The 18,257-nt window shown below is 36.8% G+C and overlaps 2 protein-coding genes across 2 annotated transcripts; both read left to right on the top strand.

The window, feature by feature from the left end:
- The first annotated feature begins 6,579 nt into the window (after nucleotides 1-6,579).
- Nucleotides 6,580-11,743, top strand: LOC131060896 (stress-response A/B barrel domain-containing protein HS1). The gene is made up of 2 exons (XM_057994332.1): nucleotides 6,580-6,867; nucleotides 11,282-11,743. Exons 1-2 carry the CDS (start codon nucleotides 6,731-6,733, stop codon nucleotides 11,466-11,468), a joined length of 324 nt encoding a protein of 107 aa, XP_057850315.1. The 5' UTR covers nucleotides 6,580-6,730; the 3' UTR covers nucleotides 11,469-11,743.
- Nucleotides 11,744-15,574: 3,831 nt separating this feature from the next.
- Nucleotides 15,575-17,779, top strand: LOC131060897 (glutathione S-transferase U17). Its single transcript, XM_057994334.2, has 2 exons — nucleotides 15,575-16,068; nucleotides 17,273-17,779. The coding sequence occupies exons 1-2, from the start codon at nucleotides 15,994-15,996 to the stop codon at nucleotides 17,636-17,638; spliced, it is 441 nt and encodes a 146-aa protein (XP_057850317.1). The 5' UTR covers nucleotides 15,575-15,993; the 3' UTR covers nucleotides 17,639-17,779.
- The last annotated feature ends 478 nt before the right edge of the window (nucleotides 17,780-18,257 follow it).

The following is an 18,257-nucleotide window of genomic DNA, read 5'->3' as shown; positions in this document are numbered from 1 at the left end:
TCAAGAAAAAGAAGGCTCTAGGCTCCAGACTGGAACAACTTCAGAGTATTATGGCTACTGGTAACCCCCTCGACCCCATTTTGATGGAGGAAGAGGAGTGTCACAAGAGTTGGAAGGATATCCTCTCTAAGGAGGAAGTTTACTGGAAGCAAAGATCCAGAATTCAATGGCTGGAGGAAGGGGACAAAAATTCGGCCTTCTTCCATAGATCGGCCTGCATTCATAGGAGAAGGAACTACATCAAGAGTCTAAAAGATGAATCTGATCAGGAGATCACTGGCGACTCCTTAATCGGACAGAGTGCCACTGACTTTTTCATAAGGCTATACACAGAGTCTGGAAGGAATGATGTTTCTCTTCAAGATAGCCTTTTGAGCAAGCTTCCAAATGTCATTGAGGAGGATGATAACTGTCAGCTAACTGCCCCTATCTCCACGGAAGAAGTCTGTTTGGTTGTCTTTGCGATGGGTGCTTATAAGACCCCGGGCCCAGATGGTTTCCCCCCAGAATTCTTTCAGGATTATTGGGACGTCGTTAATTATGATGTTACAAAAGTTGTGAAGGATTTCTTCAAGACGGGGAAATTACTGAAAAAATCAATAACACTTACATTGTTCTTGTCCCTAAGACTGCAAACCCCAATTGCATGAAGGAGTTCTGACCCATAAGTCTATGCAATACCATATACAAGATAATCTCCAAGGTCCTTGTTAATAGAATTAAACCCCTCCTGGTGAAGTTTATCAGCCCATCCCAGAAAGGTTTTATCCTGGGTCGCCAAATTTTGGATGCTGCCATTGCCACCCATGAAATAATTCACTCCATGGATAGGAGCACGATACCAGGTATGGCTTTCAAACTAGATATTTCAAAAGCGTATGATAAAGTTAACTAGTGTTTTCTTCTCAAAATTCTCTTAAAGCTTGGCTTCAACCAGAAGGTAGTGGATATGATACGGGAGTGTGTTACCATGGTTCAGTTCTCGGTCTTGATTAATGGGACTCCTAGGGGTTGTTTCAAAGCTGAAAAAGGTATCTGGCAAGGCGACCCTCTGTCTCCTTACCTTTTCATCATGATTTCTGAAGTCTTGAGTAGAAATGTGGTTGACTTGGTTGCCAATGATAGACTTCAAGGATTCAAAGCCGCTTCCACGCTCCCCCCCTCTAATATTCAACAATTCATTGATGACACCTTTCTTTTTGGTAAGTCATCTGTCATGGAGGCCAAACAGTGGAAGAACTTACTGGTTGATTACACCAAGGCCTCAGGGCAATGTATCAATTATGAGAAGAGTACTCTCTTCTTTTTCAACGCTCCTAATGACCTCCAAATTAGAATTATCTTGATTCTTAGATGCAAGATTGCTGCTCTTCTGGGGACTTACCTTGGTCTCCCCCTCACGGTCAAAGAAGTCACACCCACTTTCTGGAACACTATCCTTGAGCGGATGCAAACAAATCTTGTTGGTTGGAAAGGAAAGTTCCTTAGTAGTGTGGGAAAGCTCCAACTTCTTGTGGCTTCCCTACAGGGAATTTCGATGTACTTCCTGTCCATGTTTAAAATATCTGGTGCAATGGGGGAAAAACTTGAGAATATCCAAAGAACCTTCTTGTGGATGGGCTTGGAGGAGAAAAAACGCATTGCTTTGGTCAATTGGGACAAGGTGTGCTTACCCAAGTCAATGGGTGATCTGGGTATAAGAAAGATAAATGCTCTGAATAAGGCGTTAATGGCAAAAATTGGATGGACCTTGGCTAAAGATGAGGCAGACTGGTGTAACATTATCAAAGCAAAGTACCTGGGCCGGGAGCAATTCTATTACAATTTGATTACGGTAGACCTTCCCCAGGGATCTAAGCTATGGAATAACATCCTGAAAAGCAGATTGATAATAAGAGAAGGATTGAAAAGGCAACTTGGAAATGGCAGAAAGGTTAGATTCTGGGAAGACTTTTGGGTGGAAGACAAGCCCTTGGCTAACACTCGCTTCCACCAAATTATGCACCATCTAAAGGAACTCCTGAGGGATTATATTGCTGGTTATATGGAACCAGGAAGGAGAGGATGGAGGAACATTGTCCAGTTCTTCAGCAACGGGCCTAACTTGATACCCATAGCTCAAGACCTTTAGAACATTATGCTGGAAACTAGAATCCCCCTAGCCCCTCATGAAGACAGTTTCATTTGGAAAGAGACCCAATCAGGCACCTTCTCAGTCATATCTTCTTACAGACAACTCCTGAGACCCCTTGCTGATGTTGAGTGTTGGAAGAAGATATGGAACTCCCATTTAATCCGTAAAATCAACTTCTTTTGGTGGTCTCTAATGCATGGTAAAACCCTAACCTTGGACAACCTGAAAAAGAAGGGTTTCCAACTCCCCAACAAATGCAGCCTATGTAATGTAGATGAGGAAACTATTGACCACCTGTTTGTCCTCTGCCCCTTTGTTGAACATCTGTGGGTTAACACCCTCCAGAAATGTGGTCTCCATTGGGTCTTCCAGAATGACATTAAGCAGTTTGTTTTCGGATGGAATCCCCCCTCCCATCACCCCCTCATCATCCAATTATGGAGGCAAATACCACCACACATCTACTGGGCTTTATGGAGAGAGAGAGAAACAACAAAATCTTTAGAGATACTGAAACCCCTCCTGATAGTGTCTCTCACAATTTCTTTAAGATGATCTTAGAAAACATAGTGGTGACTAAATGGAAAACCCCCCTCAATCCTCCTAATTGGATAGAGAAAAAAATTGTTGAAAGTTGGAAGCTCCCCCTAGAGTTTGAAATCTTCAACAACAGTGCCAAAAACAAAAGGAGATTGACCAAATGGTCAACCCCAAAATTACACTGGTGTAAACTAAACTTTGATGGTTCCACCCAAAATGCCTGCCAAGCAGGGGGTGGAATCATTCGCGACCACTTGGGGAACACTGTGGCAGCCTAAGCAGGCAATCTAAAGAACAATACTGTCACTCAAGCAGAGGGAATGGCCCTCCTATGGGGTCTAAAATTTGCCAATTCCATAGGAATTAAACAGTTGGAAATTGAAGGAGACTCATAGATTATTGTGGAAACGGTGAAGGGGAGATCTACAGTTGGCTGGAGAGTGGAGTCCATTTTGGGGGATGTCAAGATCCTCCTGGCCAACATGGATGGCTTCACCATTTGAAATGTCTTTAGAGAAGGAAATGAGGCTGCTAACTCCATGGCGGCGGTGGGAAGGCTGCAAAAAGACTTACGATGTTGGAGGGACCCCAGTCTGCTGTCGGTAACCACCAAGGTGATCTTGGAGAGGGAAAAAACCTAAGTCCAATGAGGAATCTGTTTATTCATTTTTAGATGAAGGGAGCCATCTTTCAAAATTTAAGTTGGGACGGGAATCCCACCCATTATGAACCCAGGCTGCCACGTAGCCACGACAGGCCTTGTCACCACCCTCACAAGGAATGTATTTATGATGATAGTACTGATATCGGGAATGATTATTCCCTAATTATTATCCGGACAAAGCCAACTGGCGGAGATAAAGGCGATAGAAGGGAAAGGTCAAGTCACACTGGCTGGATTGAAGGTCCGCACGTTCCTAGTAGATTTCCTAATTTTGATATCTACTCGGACATAAGAGATAATAATCACCCCGATTATTACGCGCTCTTATCTCAAGTTCGACACAGATTTTATATCAACTTTGCTTTAGCCTTGCCTCGGCTCTAAGTTTCTACTATAAGGTCTCACATTTGCTCTGTTAAACTAGAGGAATTGAAAATGGGGGGGGACAGGCTCAGTCTGGAACCCGATAAAGTTGATGAGTTTAGAGCTAAGTCGGCGGTGTGGTTCGTCTGCTCGGAGGGCGGCATTGATAAATTCATGGAAAGTATGAAGGGGAATGATGGAAGACTTTCCAAGCAATTTGTGAATTCCTGGGAAGACAGAAGAGTCACCATGGGGGGTCATCTCGTTCGAAATTAATGAAGAGGTTATAGCTCAGGCGACGGGTCTTTCTATGGAGGGGAGGAAATGGAAAAAGCAGAGCCCTATTGCGGATACCACCAGCCTAAACTGGTTCTTCTATCAGGGCAAAAACCCAGTTAATAGGGCAGGTGGATTCAACCGGAAGGAGCTCCCTTCCCTGTGGGATGAGGTCTATTACATTATGATGAAGTACTTCACGCTGGAGGGAAGGTATGGTATCTTTTATTACTACCATCTCCCTTTCCTTAACCATTTGAGAAATAAGGACTATATTTCCATTCCGTTTTTCTTGCTGCATTCTCTGGATGCTAATGTAAAGGATATTGCTAAGACCAAGGAAAAGGGTAAAGATTTCCCTATCCTCCACTAGGGCCTCATTCTTTGCTTGTACAACTTCCACCTCGCTCTATGCCCGCCCCGTTCTATCTCCATCCAGAATGTGACTAATACCAGTCCTTCGACCTATCCTGTTGCTAAAAATGATGCTAGCCCCCCTCGGCTCCCGAAAATTGGCTCTTGCAGCAATAAAAATAAAAAACACTCCCTTGAAGAGGTCAAAACTCCCAAGAAAGTCAGAATCCAGGAGATTGATTCTAACATGGATATCATTGACGAGGCCAACAACCCCCACTGCTCAAGCAGACTTGCCTCTAAACCCTCGAAAAAATCTCTGAGAGACCCCTCCTCTTCGCATGACACTGGAAATTCTAACCCAACTGATAATGTGGTTTTGCTCCACCATAACCCAACCCCTCACTCTGTCAGTTCCACCCAGGCTTCTGAAAGCCCCACATCTTCAAAGAGTCCGGAGCCTGCAAATTCTCCCTCCTCGACTTTCAGACTAGAAAAAATGATGGTTGTGGAGGAGGATGATAAAAACTTGGCAGATCTGGAGAAAAAAGTGGAGGCCCTATCTGATCATGTAGAGGATATCACTAGCAGGTTGGAGGCGGCGGAATCCAAAATGCATGATGTTTCTAAATTCGTGTTGAATGTGATGCACTGCTCAGCTACCACTCTATGCCTCATGCAGGAAAGTGCGTCCAAGGGTAAAGGCAAGGACGATGAGGACTACAAGGCCCTGTTCAAATTCCTCACAAAGGAATGGGCAAGAAAGCTCCTCCCCAAGAGGAGCCATGGGAAAAAGAAATGATTTCTCTGAATGTTGTGGAAAGCTGATTTTTTGTCTACTTTTAGTAGCCTGCAGGCGGATAGCGTTAGCCTATGTTTTTATTTGAATTTCTATGTCTATTGCCCTGCGTGGCATATGTCTAAAAATTTGTTTATTACTGCTTTATACTTGCTAAACGTACGTAGAATGATCATAGTTTTTGATAGAGGTAAAGGGCTATAACTCTGCTGATTATATGCAGACAATGGTTCTACCACTGTTCTCCTTGTTGTTCCTCTGGGTCAACCCCCTTGTTTTTTGGCTACTTCTAATATCAAAAACATATATCATAATATATATACTTGTTTAGGCCCAACCAAAGCAATTATGCTACAAATTTGTTTACTTAAGTGTTATTCTATTTTATTTTTATTACACTTGTATTTACTAATTTGATAATTTTTTTATTTTGTTTTTACTTTAAAAGATAAAGTAAATACTATAACATATATATTACTTTTTAATAATTTTAGACATTGATTTTGATTTTAAATTTTTTATATTTTAAAAATAAATATGAACTTCAAATAATTAATTTTATTTATAAAATATAATTTTGAAAATCAATTAAACTAAATAACTACAAAAACTTGTATGGACTCTGTATAAAACTGTTCATAGCAACTTCATTCCATGTCATCTTCCTGAAAATGAGCACAAAGTTTTCCAAATAGATATCAACTACTCTGTTATCATGGATGTGATCTCCCGGGAATAAGCTACTGTCAATCACCTTCTTTATGGCATTTTCCTCTGCAGTCATGGATATTGTGAACCTCCTTTTGACTTGTGTAGAGTAATTTGCTCCATCACATGGACACTCAATGCCTGCACTCTACATTTTGCTTGCATATTGAGAAGTCCAGGAACACTTTTAATGCCTCGTGATTTGGAAAGGAAGGCGCAAACAAATCCCAACCACAAATATTTAGAACTCAAGGTTGCCCAAATCACAAAGACAAAAGTGACAAATCATATCAAGCACAAAATAATGCACATCACTTATCATAATCATTGCACCCACTAAACATTAATTATGTTCAACTTTTAAAGTCATGTAAGTTACTATATTTTCATTAGTTAGATCTTAAATTAATCAATATCAATCTATAATCAGTAGAATCGGTAGAATCTTTTATGAATGTGGTTCTTGGTTAGGTGTTTAGTGATGATGGAGAATTTGGATTCTTGAAAGAGAGGTTACAAGTTCAAATCAAATCTTATATGGATAAGATTTGTATGTCTCTTACAGTTAGATACCTTTTATGAATTATAAAAAATTCCGTATCCATTCCACTTCTATTTTCATTGTTAAATGTGTAATTGAATTTATTTTTTTAATATGATTGGTATTGGTTAAAGGCAGATTTTAAGTAAGAGAGGGCTCCACATAAACAGTCCGTATGTTGAGTACAATGTCCTCCTGCTAAATCTTTTAAAACGTGTATTAATTTTTTTGTGGCTAACCTTCCCTTTGACAAAAATAGCGGAAACAGTCTTATGAACATTCCATAATATCCATCACTAGATATTGTTGTATTGTGCAGTGAAGCATCAGTGTAAGCTCTGGAAATTTAAAATGGAATCTTTGGGTGTAGTAAAACACATTTTCTTGGCGAAATTCAAGGCAGACATTACACCTGAAAGAATTGAAGAATTTATCAAAACATTTGGAAACCTCGTCACTGTCATTGAACCCTTCAAATCTCTTCAATGGTATCTATTTCATCCTATAAAATTTTATCAAATGGCTGAAAGATTTCTTTATTGCTGTATTTCAATATTGGGTTTTGTACATTTTGAAAAATTCGAAATACTCCATATAATAGTTTGGTGGCCAACTAATTCTCAGCTGAGCTCATCATTATCCTCAGGAAACTAATACCTGGCCCAGATTTATTTTTTTGTTCTAAAGAAAAATATTTCGATCTACAGGTCTCCATTGTGCTTCCATTGTCCCAAAGTCTATTGTGCTCAATAATGGTTCAAATCTCTATTGGGTTATTGTGATCATGGATTTTGTATTTTCGTGATCCCATGTACTCACCCTCATGTTGACGTTGCTGGCATCCAAATGGCCTGGTACTCATTGTACTTGGGATCCTCGCTGGACTAGTAGACTTGTGGACTTTGGGCCCCTGATTATATATATATACTTTAATCCATATTTTCCAATTTAAATCCCATTTTTTAAAAAAAATTTACTTAGTTTTATTGATGTCATTGTGCTTTTCACTAAATTAAGCAACTGGTGTGCCTTCTTGGGATTTCAATAGATTTGTAAGGACTGGTGGTTTTCCTTACAAAAGTCACTTGTCTCAAGATTTATAAACAACCTTTCACTCTTAAGCCTATCAAACACTGCCTTTGAATGTCTCAAATACTCTAGGCAATTTTTGCTGAAACTTAGAATGTCATGAAAGTATATTATGACGAATTTCCCAATGAAAAACCTGCACACTTCATTCATGGTTTGCATAAAAGTGGCAAGCCATCCTTGGTTTTGAAACCTGTCTTGCATTCATCACCTTCCTGAACCTGGATCTGATAATAAACACTCCACAATGCCGCATATCTACCTTCAGGAATATCAATGCACTTACCAATCAATCTAATATGTTATCTATTCTAGGTAATGGATATCGATAGTTTTAGCCTATTGTTACAAATGTACAAGTGACAAAGATGGATTCAGATGCACCTTCTTTCTATGGTTTTGAAAGATGTTGTACTTCATGGGTGCTCTCTTGCAATAGTGGATTACCTTCCAATTATATTGCAAGAGCCTTCCCAATAGAAAATCATATGCATCCATTGGTGCCATGTTTTATAACACTTTTTCTTCACAGGGACCAATGTTAAAAGCAACCAGACAAGATTAATCACTATAATCCTTTTTGAACAAAGAAATCTTATATGGCTTTGATTTTGGACTGCATGCGAGCTTTAATTTTTGTTCCATTCCTCTGCTTGCTAGATTGTCGGCAGAACCTCCACTATGATCATCTTGTATGCTCTGTGCTTGCACACGGATTTTGATCAAAGGACACTCTTCCTTCTCCATTTGGTTTTTTGTTTCTTGATAGCAGTGTCCTTTGCAACATCAAGTTCTCGAGTCTTTGCTTCAGCTTCTTGCGTTGCATATTCTTCTTGAGCCACCACTGCCCATTTGGGGTTTTTGTGGACATTCTAGCGCTTTATAGGCTTCACTACATCTGAAAAATTTGAATGCTTTCTGTAACCAACTGTTTGCCCTTTTCCTCTACCTTTCAAGCTCCTCCTTCCTTTAGTGTTTAGCTTTACTTCTTGGCCTTCCTCAGTTCTTTTAGTTCTTGATAGTTTTCGAGGAACTCCATTTTCCTATTAAGAAGGTACTATTGCCTTTCTTGTTTAACAACTTACGCTTCTCTCAATCCAATTTCTCCTTAGCTTTTATAGCATATTGATAGGCTTCATCCATTTTGTTTAACTTGATTGAGATCAGCTCATCCTGTGGTTGGAATCACAGTCCATTGGCATATCTAGCAGCAGACAGTTTATCACCTTCTTGGAAATTCGCTTTTATCTGCAATTTCATAAACTGTTTTATGTATTCAACGACACGCAGCTCCTTTTTCTCAAATTCTAGGTTTGAAGTTTGAACACCTACAAATAATTTGCAGGTAAGAAATATTGACTTACAGCACTTTTAGCATTATAGGCCATAATTTGATCTTGCCTTTATCTTGTCTTTTTTCGGTATTTGGAGGTTATCCCACCATAATCTGACATGTGCTTTTATCCTTGCCACTGCAAACTCTTCTCTCCTTGGATCCCCTTCATCCATGCCTTTCTAGTTCTTGTAGCCAATTCATCAACAGGTCAGGTTTCAAATCATCATTGAAGTCAGAAACTTTGGCCTTCATTTTAATGCCATGTTTTGCAATGGCTTCCATCAGTCTTTCCATGGGATCTGCTGCTCTGATTGGGGTTCTCAATTTTGTTCAGCTTCTGTCTCATCCAGCTGGAATATGGTTTCAATTTCTTCTAATCTCGTGAGCAATTCATTCCTATCATTCCTTCTGAGTTTATTATTCATCCTGTTTCTCCATCCCCAAGGCTATTTTATAATGTAATTTAATAACAATTGATCTCTCCTTCTCCTTTCTTCTGTGCTCCTGGAATCAGTCTTTGTGGTGGTACTTGAACAAGGAAAACACAACATAATGGATCGGGAGGAGCGGGGACGCAGGATGCCAATTTAAATAAATTACGAGTAGCAAAAAATCAAATCAACATTGCCCTAACTATCGTGCAGAATTTCCCCTATCTTGTTAAACTCAGCAGAAAAATGGACATTTTCTTTATAGAATGGAAAGAGAAAAAGGTCGCCCAGAGCAACTAACTTTTTCCTGTTTCTATCCAAACTATTACACAACAAGGTTCCATTTTTAGTAGGACATGATTCTGTATTCTATCAAAATATTTGTCCGTCCCAGCTTCTATCAGACATTTTCCTAATGTTTTCCCTTATCACAACGCTTAACAACTTGTAGGATTTCGATTGTGAGTTTTGTAATGTATCACTTGAATGATAAATTTATAAGCTTGAAAATGTCAGATAGACATTGAAGACTTTGAAAGTTGCAAATGGTTGCAAACAGTTGAAAGTTGAAACCATTGTCCAGTTGTTCAATTTTACAGTACACATGTTTTATAATTATCACAAGCACTCAGCCTCGTTATAGTTGGATAATTTCTGTGTAGAGGCATATCCATTATCTTGTAAATGAGATCATTAATATGATTCATGTTATTGTAATTCCAAAGTTCTGCTTGGGTTGGGCAAACATTCTAGGGAAATGCCAGTGATCTAACTTAATTGTAAATCTTAATGGTCTCTGATTTTGTAATGACAAACACGAGAATATAAATTGAACCAGATTCTGGTATTTTATCTCTCTGTAGTGCCATTATGAGTATCTCCTAAAACAAGAAACTCTCTGAACAAGAGGAAAGTGCTTCTTTTGAAAATTTTAGTAGATTGAGGTGTACACATGACTCTGGAATCTGATATTGGTTTGGGCATCTGAAACCATGGTAAAGTGGACAGCATATGAAATATCTCTCTCATGTTAACCTGGATAAGTTCAACCTTAAACTGTTCTATTGTGTAGTGTGACTGTATACATGTACTCTGCTAACGATTGACAGTATTAGACTAAGAGCTGTCCGCTTGTGAATTTAAAGAGTTCTATTTTGCATTGTGAGTTTTTCATTTTCTTATATGCAGGGATTGCATGAATTTCTATCTGCAGTCTGCTATGCACATTTAGACTGTCCTTATAGATGATGTTTGAAACATTTAACCATTTTATCTGTGTTCAGTTTTTTGGTTCCCTTTATCATCTCCTTTCATTTTCTCTTGCCTACTTGTCATCCTTTGTACTTGTTATTTGCTTTCATTCTCTCTTGCCTACTTACATTCTTTGTAACACATTCTAATTGTTATTGCATTTTGAAGACTAATGTTTCTGTTTCCTTGCTTGAAAATTGAAATCTATCATCTTCCTTTTTACACTTCCACATGTACATCACCGAAAACAAGAAGCAGCCTTCCTTAAAATTATGTGCTGCCATGTCATCAATCTTAGCCAAGCTTGATTGGCACTTGTGTCCCATTTTGGGTTAGCTGCCAATCATAAGTAATGTGTCATAAAACCCTAGTTAGGTGCTAGGCAAGTAATTAAAATGTCATTGGTGACAAGGGACGCCTAATAAGTTATTGTATCATTAGCTGCAGCTAAACTTGACTATGATGTTGTATTCTTTTCTGATTCTTGAACATACAAGCAAATCAACTTGCAATTGTAGGATGTAACTGGCTAGTGAGCTTTTCTTGGCTTCTCTGAATGCCATTCTGAAATGTAAATTTTGGATTTTCTAATTATTAAAGTCCATAAACCAGAGTGATAACCATGTTATGTTTTTAACAGTAACAAATACCCGGCCAAGTTTCTTCTACTATGATCCAGTTCTCTGTTGATTAAAGTGGATATGAATTGAAAATTCTATTTGCATGGATTGATGGAAACACATTATTGTTATGGATCACAATCCTTTACATTCTTTTTTTGTTTTGTTTTTCCAGGGGAGAGGATATTAGCATTGAAAATCAGCAACAAGGTTTCACACATGTTTTTGAATGTACATTTGACAATGTTGAAGGTCTTGATGCCTATCTAGCCCATCCTGCTCACGTAGAATTTGCTAATCAGATACTACCAGCAGTGGAAAAATACATCGTTATTGATTATAAGCCAATGCGCTTTGTCTGAGGAAGGTGGGAGCTATATGTATTAGGAATATTACATCATTAGATTTGTTATAGTTTGTTAAAATATTATGTATAGGATAATATAATATTATGACTTTTTAAACCAATTTATTTATGTAAAAGAATGATTATAGAAGGTAGAACAATCTTCATCTTATAAATATATTATTTGTATTGAACCAAAATTTGTATAACGATGGTATTATTTGTGTGTTAGAATGGCATTATGAAATTCAACTATATGAATGTACAGAAGAGTATAGGGTTGAGCTTTCACTAAGGTTGAGATATCTAATCATGGTATACTGTATTTTTAAATGTTTCATAATATGCTGCTTTGTTCCATGATAATCTGCGATATATTATTTCTGTGAGAATCTTCTGATGTCGCACCCATTTCTGGCTCTTTGCATTATGTTTGCTTTATTTCATGGAAGGATCTGACAGCTTCAATGTGTACATCTAGTAAAGGTAAAGATTTCAACCTAAAAGATTAGCTTTTTAGGTTTGATCGTAGTTAAAATGCCTATTATGTTTATGAGGCTCCCTTATTGGAACAGAGGAATCTTATTTCTTGACTATGTGTCCTCTCTATAGGAAAAGATTAGCTTTTTAGGTTTGATCGCCTATTATGTTTATGAGGCTCCCTTATTGGAACAGAGGAATCTTATTTCTTGACTATGTGTCCTCTCTATAGGAAAAGATTAGCTTTTTAGGTTTGATCGTAGTTAAGATGCCTACTATGTTTATGAGGCTCCCTTATTGGAACAGAGGAATCTTATTTCTTGACTATGTGTCCTCTCTATAGGAAAATTGATCTAGGTGGTTTTATGATTGATTTGGTCAATATTTGAAATCAAGAGTATTTAGGAAATGGTTATTCAGTTTTTAGAATGTATCAAGACATCATTATCTTTTATACGTTATAATAGATATTTGATGCATTTTAAGAACTAGATAACCATTCCCGAACATTTATGAACACAAGATCAAAATAAACAATACAAACATAATGAAATTTACCATGGAAAATTTTAAAGTTATTGATTATAAGACATGTACTTTGTTTGAGGAAGGTTTTTGATTCTAATTATATAGAGGAATACAGGTCTTAGCATATGCTGGGATATCCAATCATAATGTACTATGTTAAAAACATGGATTGGAGGAAAAGCTCAAACATGAGCTCTAATATTGTATTCTTATTCATCCAATTTATAGAGAAATGCATCACAAATGATAGTGATAATAGGCTGGTTGATCTGTACTGACAGTCAGACCATAATTAACTTAACATTCAAACATACTAGATTTAAAAAATATCGACAACAAATTGCTTTGTTGCATGTAAATTTGCAATATATTACTTCCAGAGTGATCTGAAGTTTGTCAGTTATACAGATTAAGCCCTCATTTTTTGGTTTCTTATTTCCTTTCTTTGTTCAATACTTTTCACTTTATTTAATGGACAGAAATTGTCAGCTTGAATGAGTATGTAGGTATAATGTTAAAAGTAACTTTACTGGTTTGTGCCTAGCCAACATACTACCTGGCTTATGAAGCTCCCATGGTGGAATAAGAGAAATATACTCCTTTATTATCTCTGTGTGGCTTTGCTGGTTTCTCTAAGAAAACCTATGTTGTTCCATGATTGATTTGCACACGGTGTTGGAAATACAGAGCATTTAGGAACATAAGGTAACAATGGGCAATGCAACTGCTATGAAATGCTACAAAGTTTTTGTTAGAAGCTTATATCTAATAGAAGATGAATGTTTATTGATGTTTTAAATTTCTTATGAGCTTTATGTATTAAATTCACTTTTCATATTGATGAAGTTTAAAATTCTCTCTACTGAATGTTTATTGCTATTCTATATTTTCTTGAGTTTATTATTTATTTGCAAACTATAATTCAAGGATATATTATTATATCTTTATTGAAATTTTATGTACCACTAAAATATATATCTAAATCTATTATGTTAATCTATAAAATTCCACAAGAATTAATTGTGCATTGGGGAGTTGGTAGAGATAGCTTGGTGACTGTTTTGTTTATTTTTTCTATTTATAAAGGCCATCATGCTAATAATTTGATGGAGGCTCTTGCTATTCTATATGTTGTAGAGCGTGCTTGTGCTCTTGGATGGAACAAGCTCATTTGTGAATTAGACTCGCAGTTGGTGGTGCATTTGTTGACTTGACATCATTTTGAGGATGTTAGTTGGCTGTTGGTTTTGGTTGTTAACCAGATTCTTAATCTGTGTGCTTCTTTGGATTCTGTTACTTTCACACATATCCCTTGGGAGTGGAATGGAGTAGCGGATTGTCTAGCCAAATGGGCCAAATGAGCTTCTGATCAAATGCTAAATTGGAATATTGTAGATAAGGGTCAATTGCCCCTGGGTTTGTCTCATCAGTTAGATCACTTAGGTGAACTTGATAGGGCTATTTGATGCCCCTGCTTTGTATTTCTTCTTGTTGAAATAAATTTTAACCCCTCTTTTATTGGATAACTGTATCTTGTTGTAGAGATAAAATTCAATCTCTCTCCATGCTTAACCCTAAGAGAACCAAACTGGCTTTATATCTATAGTTTGCAAACATTAGTACTCTCCGTTTTTTGGCTGGTTGAGTTTTTACAAGTTTAATTCATGAGTTTTTACAGATACATGCGAGTAAAATGCTAGTTAAAAGACATTTTTCACACATTTTTTTCTATAAAACTATGCATTTTCTCTTTCTAGATGTCAACTATTTTTAATTTAATACATTTTGTAATTGAATTTTGCATATATATATGTGTGTGTGTGTGTATGTGGATGTGCATGTACATATATGTGTGTGTGTGTGTGTGTGTGTATATATATATATACTTTATTGACCAAGGTGAAATTGAAATTGAAGGACAATCTAATTTTTTGTCAAACAAACAAATTGATATATACCAAAACCTGTCCACTAAACATGATCATCACCAACCTCCCCACAAGAAAAATTAAGACCGATATTCCCACACCCACAACATCTATTACCATAAAGTCCCCACAACTCCGCTTCTATTTTAAATGACAACATTGAGCAATCCTATGAATATGTTCACATTATTAAAATCAAATCCTTTAACTATATCATCATTACATGACACAACAATCGTTATTCAAGACTGGCGAATCCCAAATGAAAATATACTATACCCGTACAATTACTATACCTTATTCCTACCAAAAAGTGATAAATTGTTACTTTACTTTCATTGACCAAATTTTACCTTTGACCATTAAACTGAATGTGGTTTAAACTTACTGATTGCAGATTCTTAATAATGCTTACATCCACTATTATTGCTTCCTTATTTTCTCTTTGCATCCAAATAACAATGGAGAGGAGAGATGAAGGAAGAAAGCAAGCATACATTCACCGGGACTGTTGACTTTCCACTCATTCAAGACTAGAATTTGTTTTGTTGAATTTCAAAAATGGCATCTCTATCCCTTTGAGAGCATTGTGATATGTGAGATCTTGACCACAATATTTTGAGAAAAAACGTCTTGAAAGAATCCCTAGTTTGGATTATACAATCAAGTCTTGCAACATTGTCAGAATGACCACAATATTTTAAGGAAAAAGTCTTGAAAGAATCCCTATTTTGGATCATACAATCACTCAAGTATTGTAAAATTATCAGAATCTTGCAGTTCAAGAAACAAGTTTTCCGGGATACATTTTCCTCTCATTTAGGGGAAAGGACCCAGTAGTTATGCACCCTAACTTCGCACTTTCAAAATCCTATTTGGAAATTTCAAATCACTACGATTTTTTTACAGCAACTTACTTGGCAAGTCCCCTGCTTATAACTAAGGTTTCAGGGCCACATCTTCAAATATGATGCCACATCAGCATGCTTTTTGTCAAGGTGTCCAAAACAGCCCCCCAAAAAAGTGAGACCAATAGGTGTGCAAAAGAGACCCCAATAGTTGTGCAGCTGACATGGCATCACCTGATTGGTTACTTTTTACAATATTAATACATTTCTTAACAACTATTGGTACATTTTCCTTTCCCCTATATAAACAACTAAATTTCTTTTTCATCGATGAAGTGTTAATTACTTACACCAAAAGAAATGGGTGATACAATGGAAACAGTCATTCCTGGATTATTAAAACACTTTTGTAGATGACCCAACTCAATCTCAAGCTATAAATGGCACCCTCTTGAGCACAACCACTGCAAAACCATTGTCTGAAGAAGAGCCCTTTTCATAAGAAGTAGAAATGGAAACACAGGAGGAGGTGAAGTTATTAAGTCTATGGGCGAGCGGGTATGGATTGAGTGTGCAACTGGCTCTGAAAGCCAAAGGGATCAATTTCGAATATAAAGAAGAAGATATCATTAATAAGAGCGAGTTATTGATAAGCAGCAATCCGGTGTACAAGAAGGTTCCTGTTCTCCTTCACGATGGCAAATCCATTTGTGAGTCTCGTCTAATCATTTAATACATAGATGAGACCTGGCCTGAAATGCCTCGTTTGCTTCCTAACGATCCATACCTACTTTACCTTGTGCGTTTCTGGTCTGACTACAAGGATAAGAAGGTATGTTACCACTCTCTTGCTAGTATAAATCTGTAAGATAGTCTGTTGTATCCGAGTTTATGGATTATTTTATGTAATGGGGCAGGGTCCTTTCTCTGTTTAACCTGGATAACTTTATGTAATGGGTTTAGAGTCTTTCACCTGTTTAATCAATTAGGGTCTTTCATCTGTTTAATCAATCTGTAAGATAGTCTGTTGTATCCAAGTTTATGGATATTTTTATGTATGGGTTCAGGGTCTTTCGCCTGTTTGATCAATCTGTAAGATAGTCTGTTGTATCCAAGTTTATGGATACTTTTATGTATGGCTTCAAGGTCTTCGTCTGTTTGATCAATCATAAATAGTCTATTGTATCCAAGTTTATGAATACTTTTATGTAATAGGTTCAGGGTCTTTCGCCTGCTTCATCAGTCAGAGATAGTCTGTGGATGTATCCAAGTTTATGGATACTTTTATGTATGGGTTCAAGGTCTTTTGTCTGTTTGATCAATCATAAATAGTCTATTGTATCCAAGTTTATGAATACTTTTATGTAATAGGTTCAGGGTCTTTCGCCTGCTTCATCAGTCAGAGATAGTCTGTGGATGTATCCAAGTTTATGGATACTTTTATGTATGGGTTCAAGGTCTTTCGTCTGTTTGATCAATCATAAATAGTATATTGTATCCAAGTTTATGAATACTTTTATGTAATAGGTTCAGGGTCTTTCGCCTGCTTCATCAGTCAGAGATAGTCTATTGTATCCACATTTATGAATACTTTTATGTAATGAGTTCAGGGTCTTTCACCTATTAGATAGTCTGTTGTATCCAAGTCTATGGATACTTTTATATAATGGGTTAGGGGTCTTTCGCCTGCTTGATCAATCATAAATAGTCTATCGTATCCAAGTTTATGGATACTTTTATGTAATGATTTTAGAGTCTTTCGCCTGCTTGATCAATCATAAATAGTCTATTGTATCCAAGTTTACGGATACTTTTATGTAACAGTTTCAGAGTCTTTCTACTGTTTGATCAATCATAGATAATCTATCGTATCAAGTTTATGGATAATTTTATGTTATGGGTCTTTCACCTACTTAATCAACATAGATAGTCTGTTGTATCCAATTTTATGAATACTTTTATGTAATGGGTTCAGGGTCTTTCACCTTGATGAATCAAAACAACTTGTGATGATATAATTGTTTGTATGGTTGCAGCAATCTGAGAGAATGGTTCATCTTCGTAGTCTTAAGCTTATAAGGGAAGAAGAGAGGTCTGCTGTGATGAGACGCTTGGAGGAAGAGTATAATGAAATGATATTGACTATGGAGGCAGGGATAGCAGAGCTGGAGCAGAGAGGATGCCTCTATGATGGCAAGAGTTTGAAATACATGGATGTTACTTTCGCTCCTTCGATGGCTTGGTTTGGTCCCATTGAGAAGCTCATGGGCTTCAAGGTTATTGACAATGAGAAATGCCCATGCTTATATAAACGGGTTCACAATCTCATGGGAAACCAAGTGGTCAAATCAACACTACCGGATGGTGATAAATTGATGGCCTATGCTAAAAGTGCATGGTGATTGGAATGATTCAATCATGTAATCCACAATAATGAAATAATCAAAACTAAGATTTTGCAGCTGGCCCATGACTAGCTGAGGTTTTCTCCTAAATCTAAGTCAATTTCCTATAACATATAACATATATTGGGTTCTTATCAATTATTTTACATTTTTGTATGGGTGTTTTAATTACATTGTTTTAGCAGACTTTTTTGTGTTCTTATTAATCTAAAGTTCAGATTGATGTAAATAAAAAATATATCTAATTTTTGTTAAGATAATTTCTAAATTATGGAGTATTTGATCTCTCTTTCGATCGATTTTGTGGATGCAATTTTAATCTAGGTCATTTTTACAACTACATATTTGAAATCCTAGTTGTACCCTAAGCCTAAGATTACTCAATTTCAACTATCTATTATGTGTTGAATTAAATGCCTAAACTTTTGAATTGTGTGTTTAGGATATGTTTGATAGAATGTTAACCCTAGACCATTAGTATAATAACTTAGCATCTAGTTATTGTTAATTGCTTCCTATTGTTTAGAATCACTCACCTCTAGCATTATACCACTCAAAATCACACTTGCTCAAGTCATAGCACTACCTACATTAGCTATTGATTATCATCACTTAT

Source organism: Cryptomeria japonica, chromosome 5, assembly GCF_030272615.1.
Source record: "Cryptomeria japonica chromosome 5, Sugi_1.0, whole genome shotgun sequence".
NCBI lineage: Eukaryota > Viridiplantae > Streptophyta > Pinopsida > Cupressales > Cupressaceae > Cryptomeria > Cryptomeria japonica.
The sequence above is the reverse complement of the archived record's forward strand: the minus strand, read 5'-3'. Positions and strand labels throughout refer to the sequence as shown.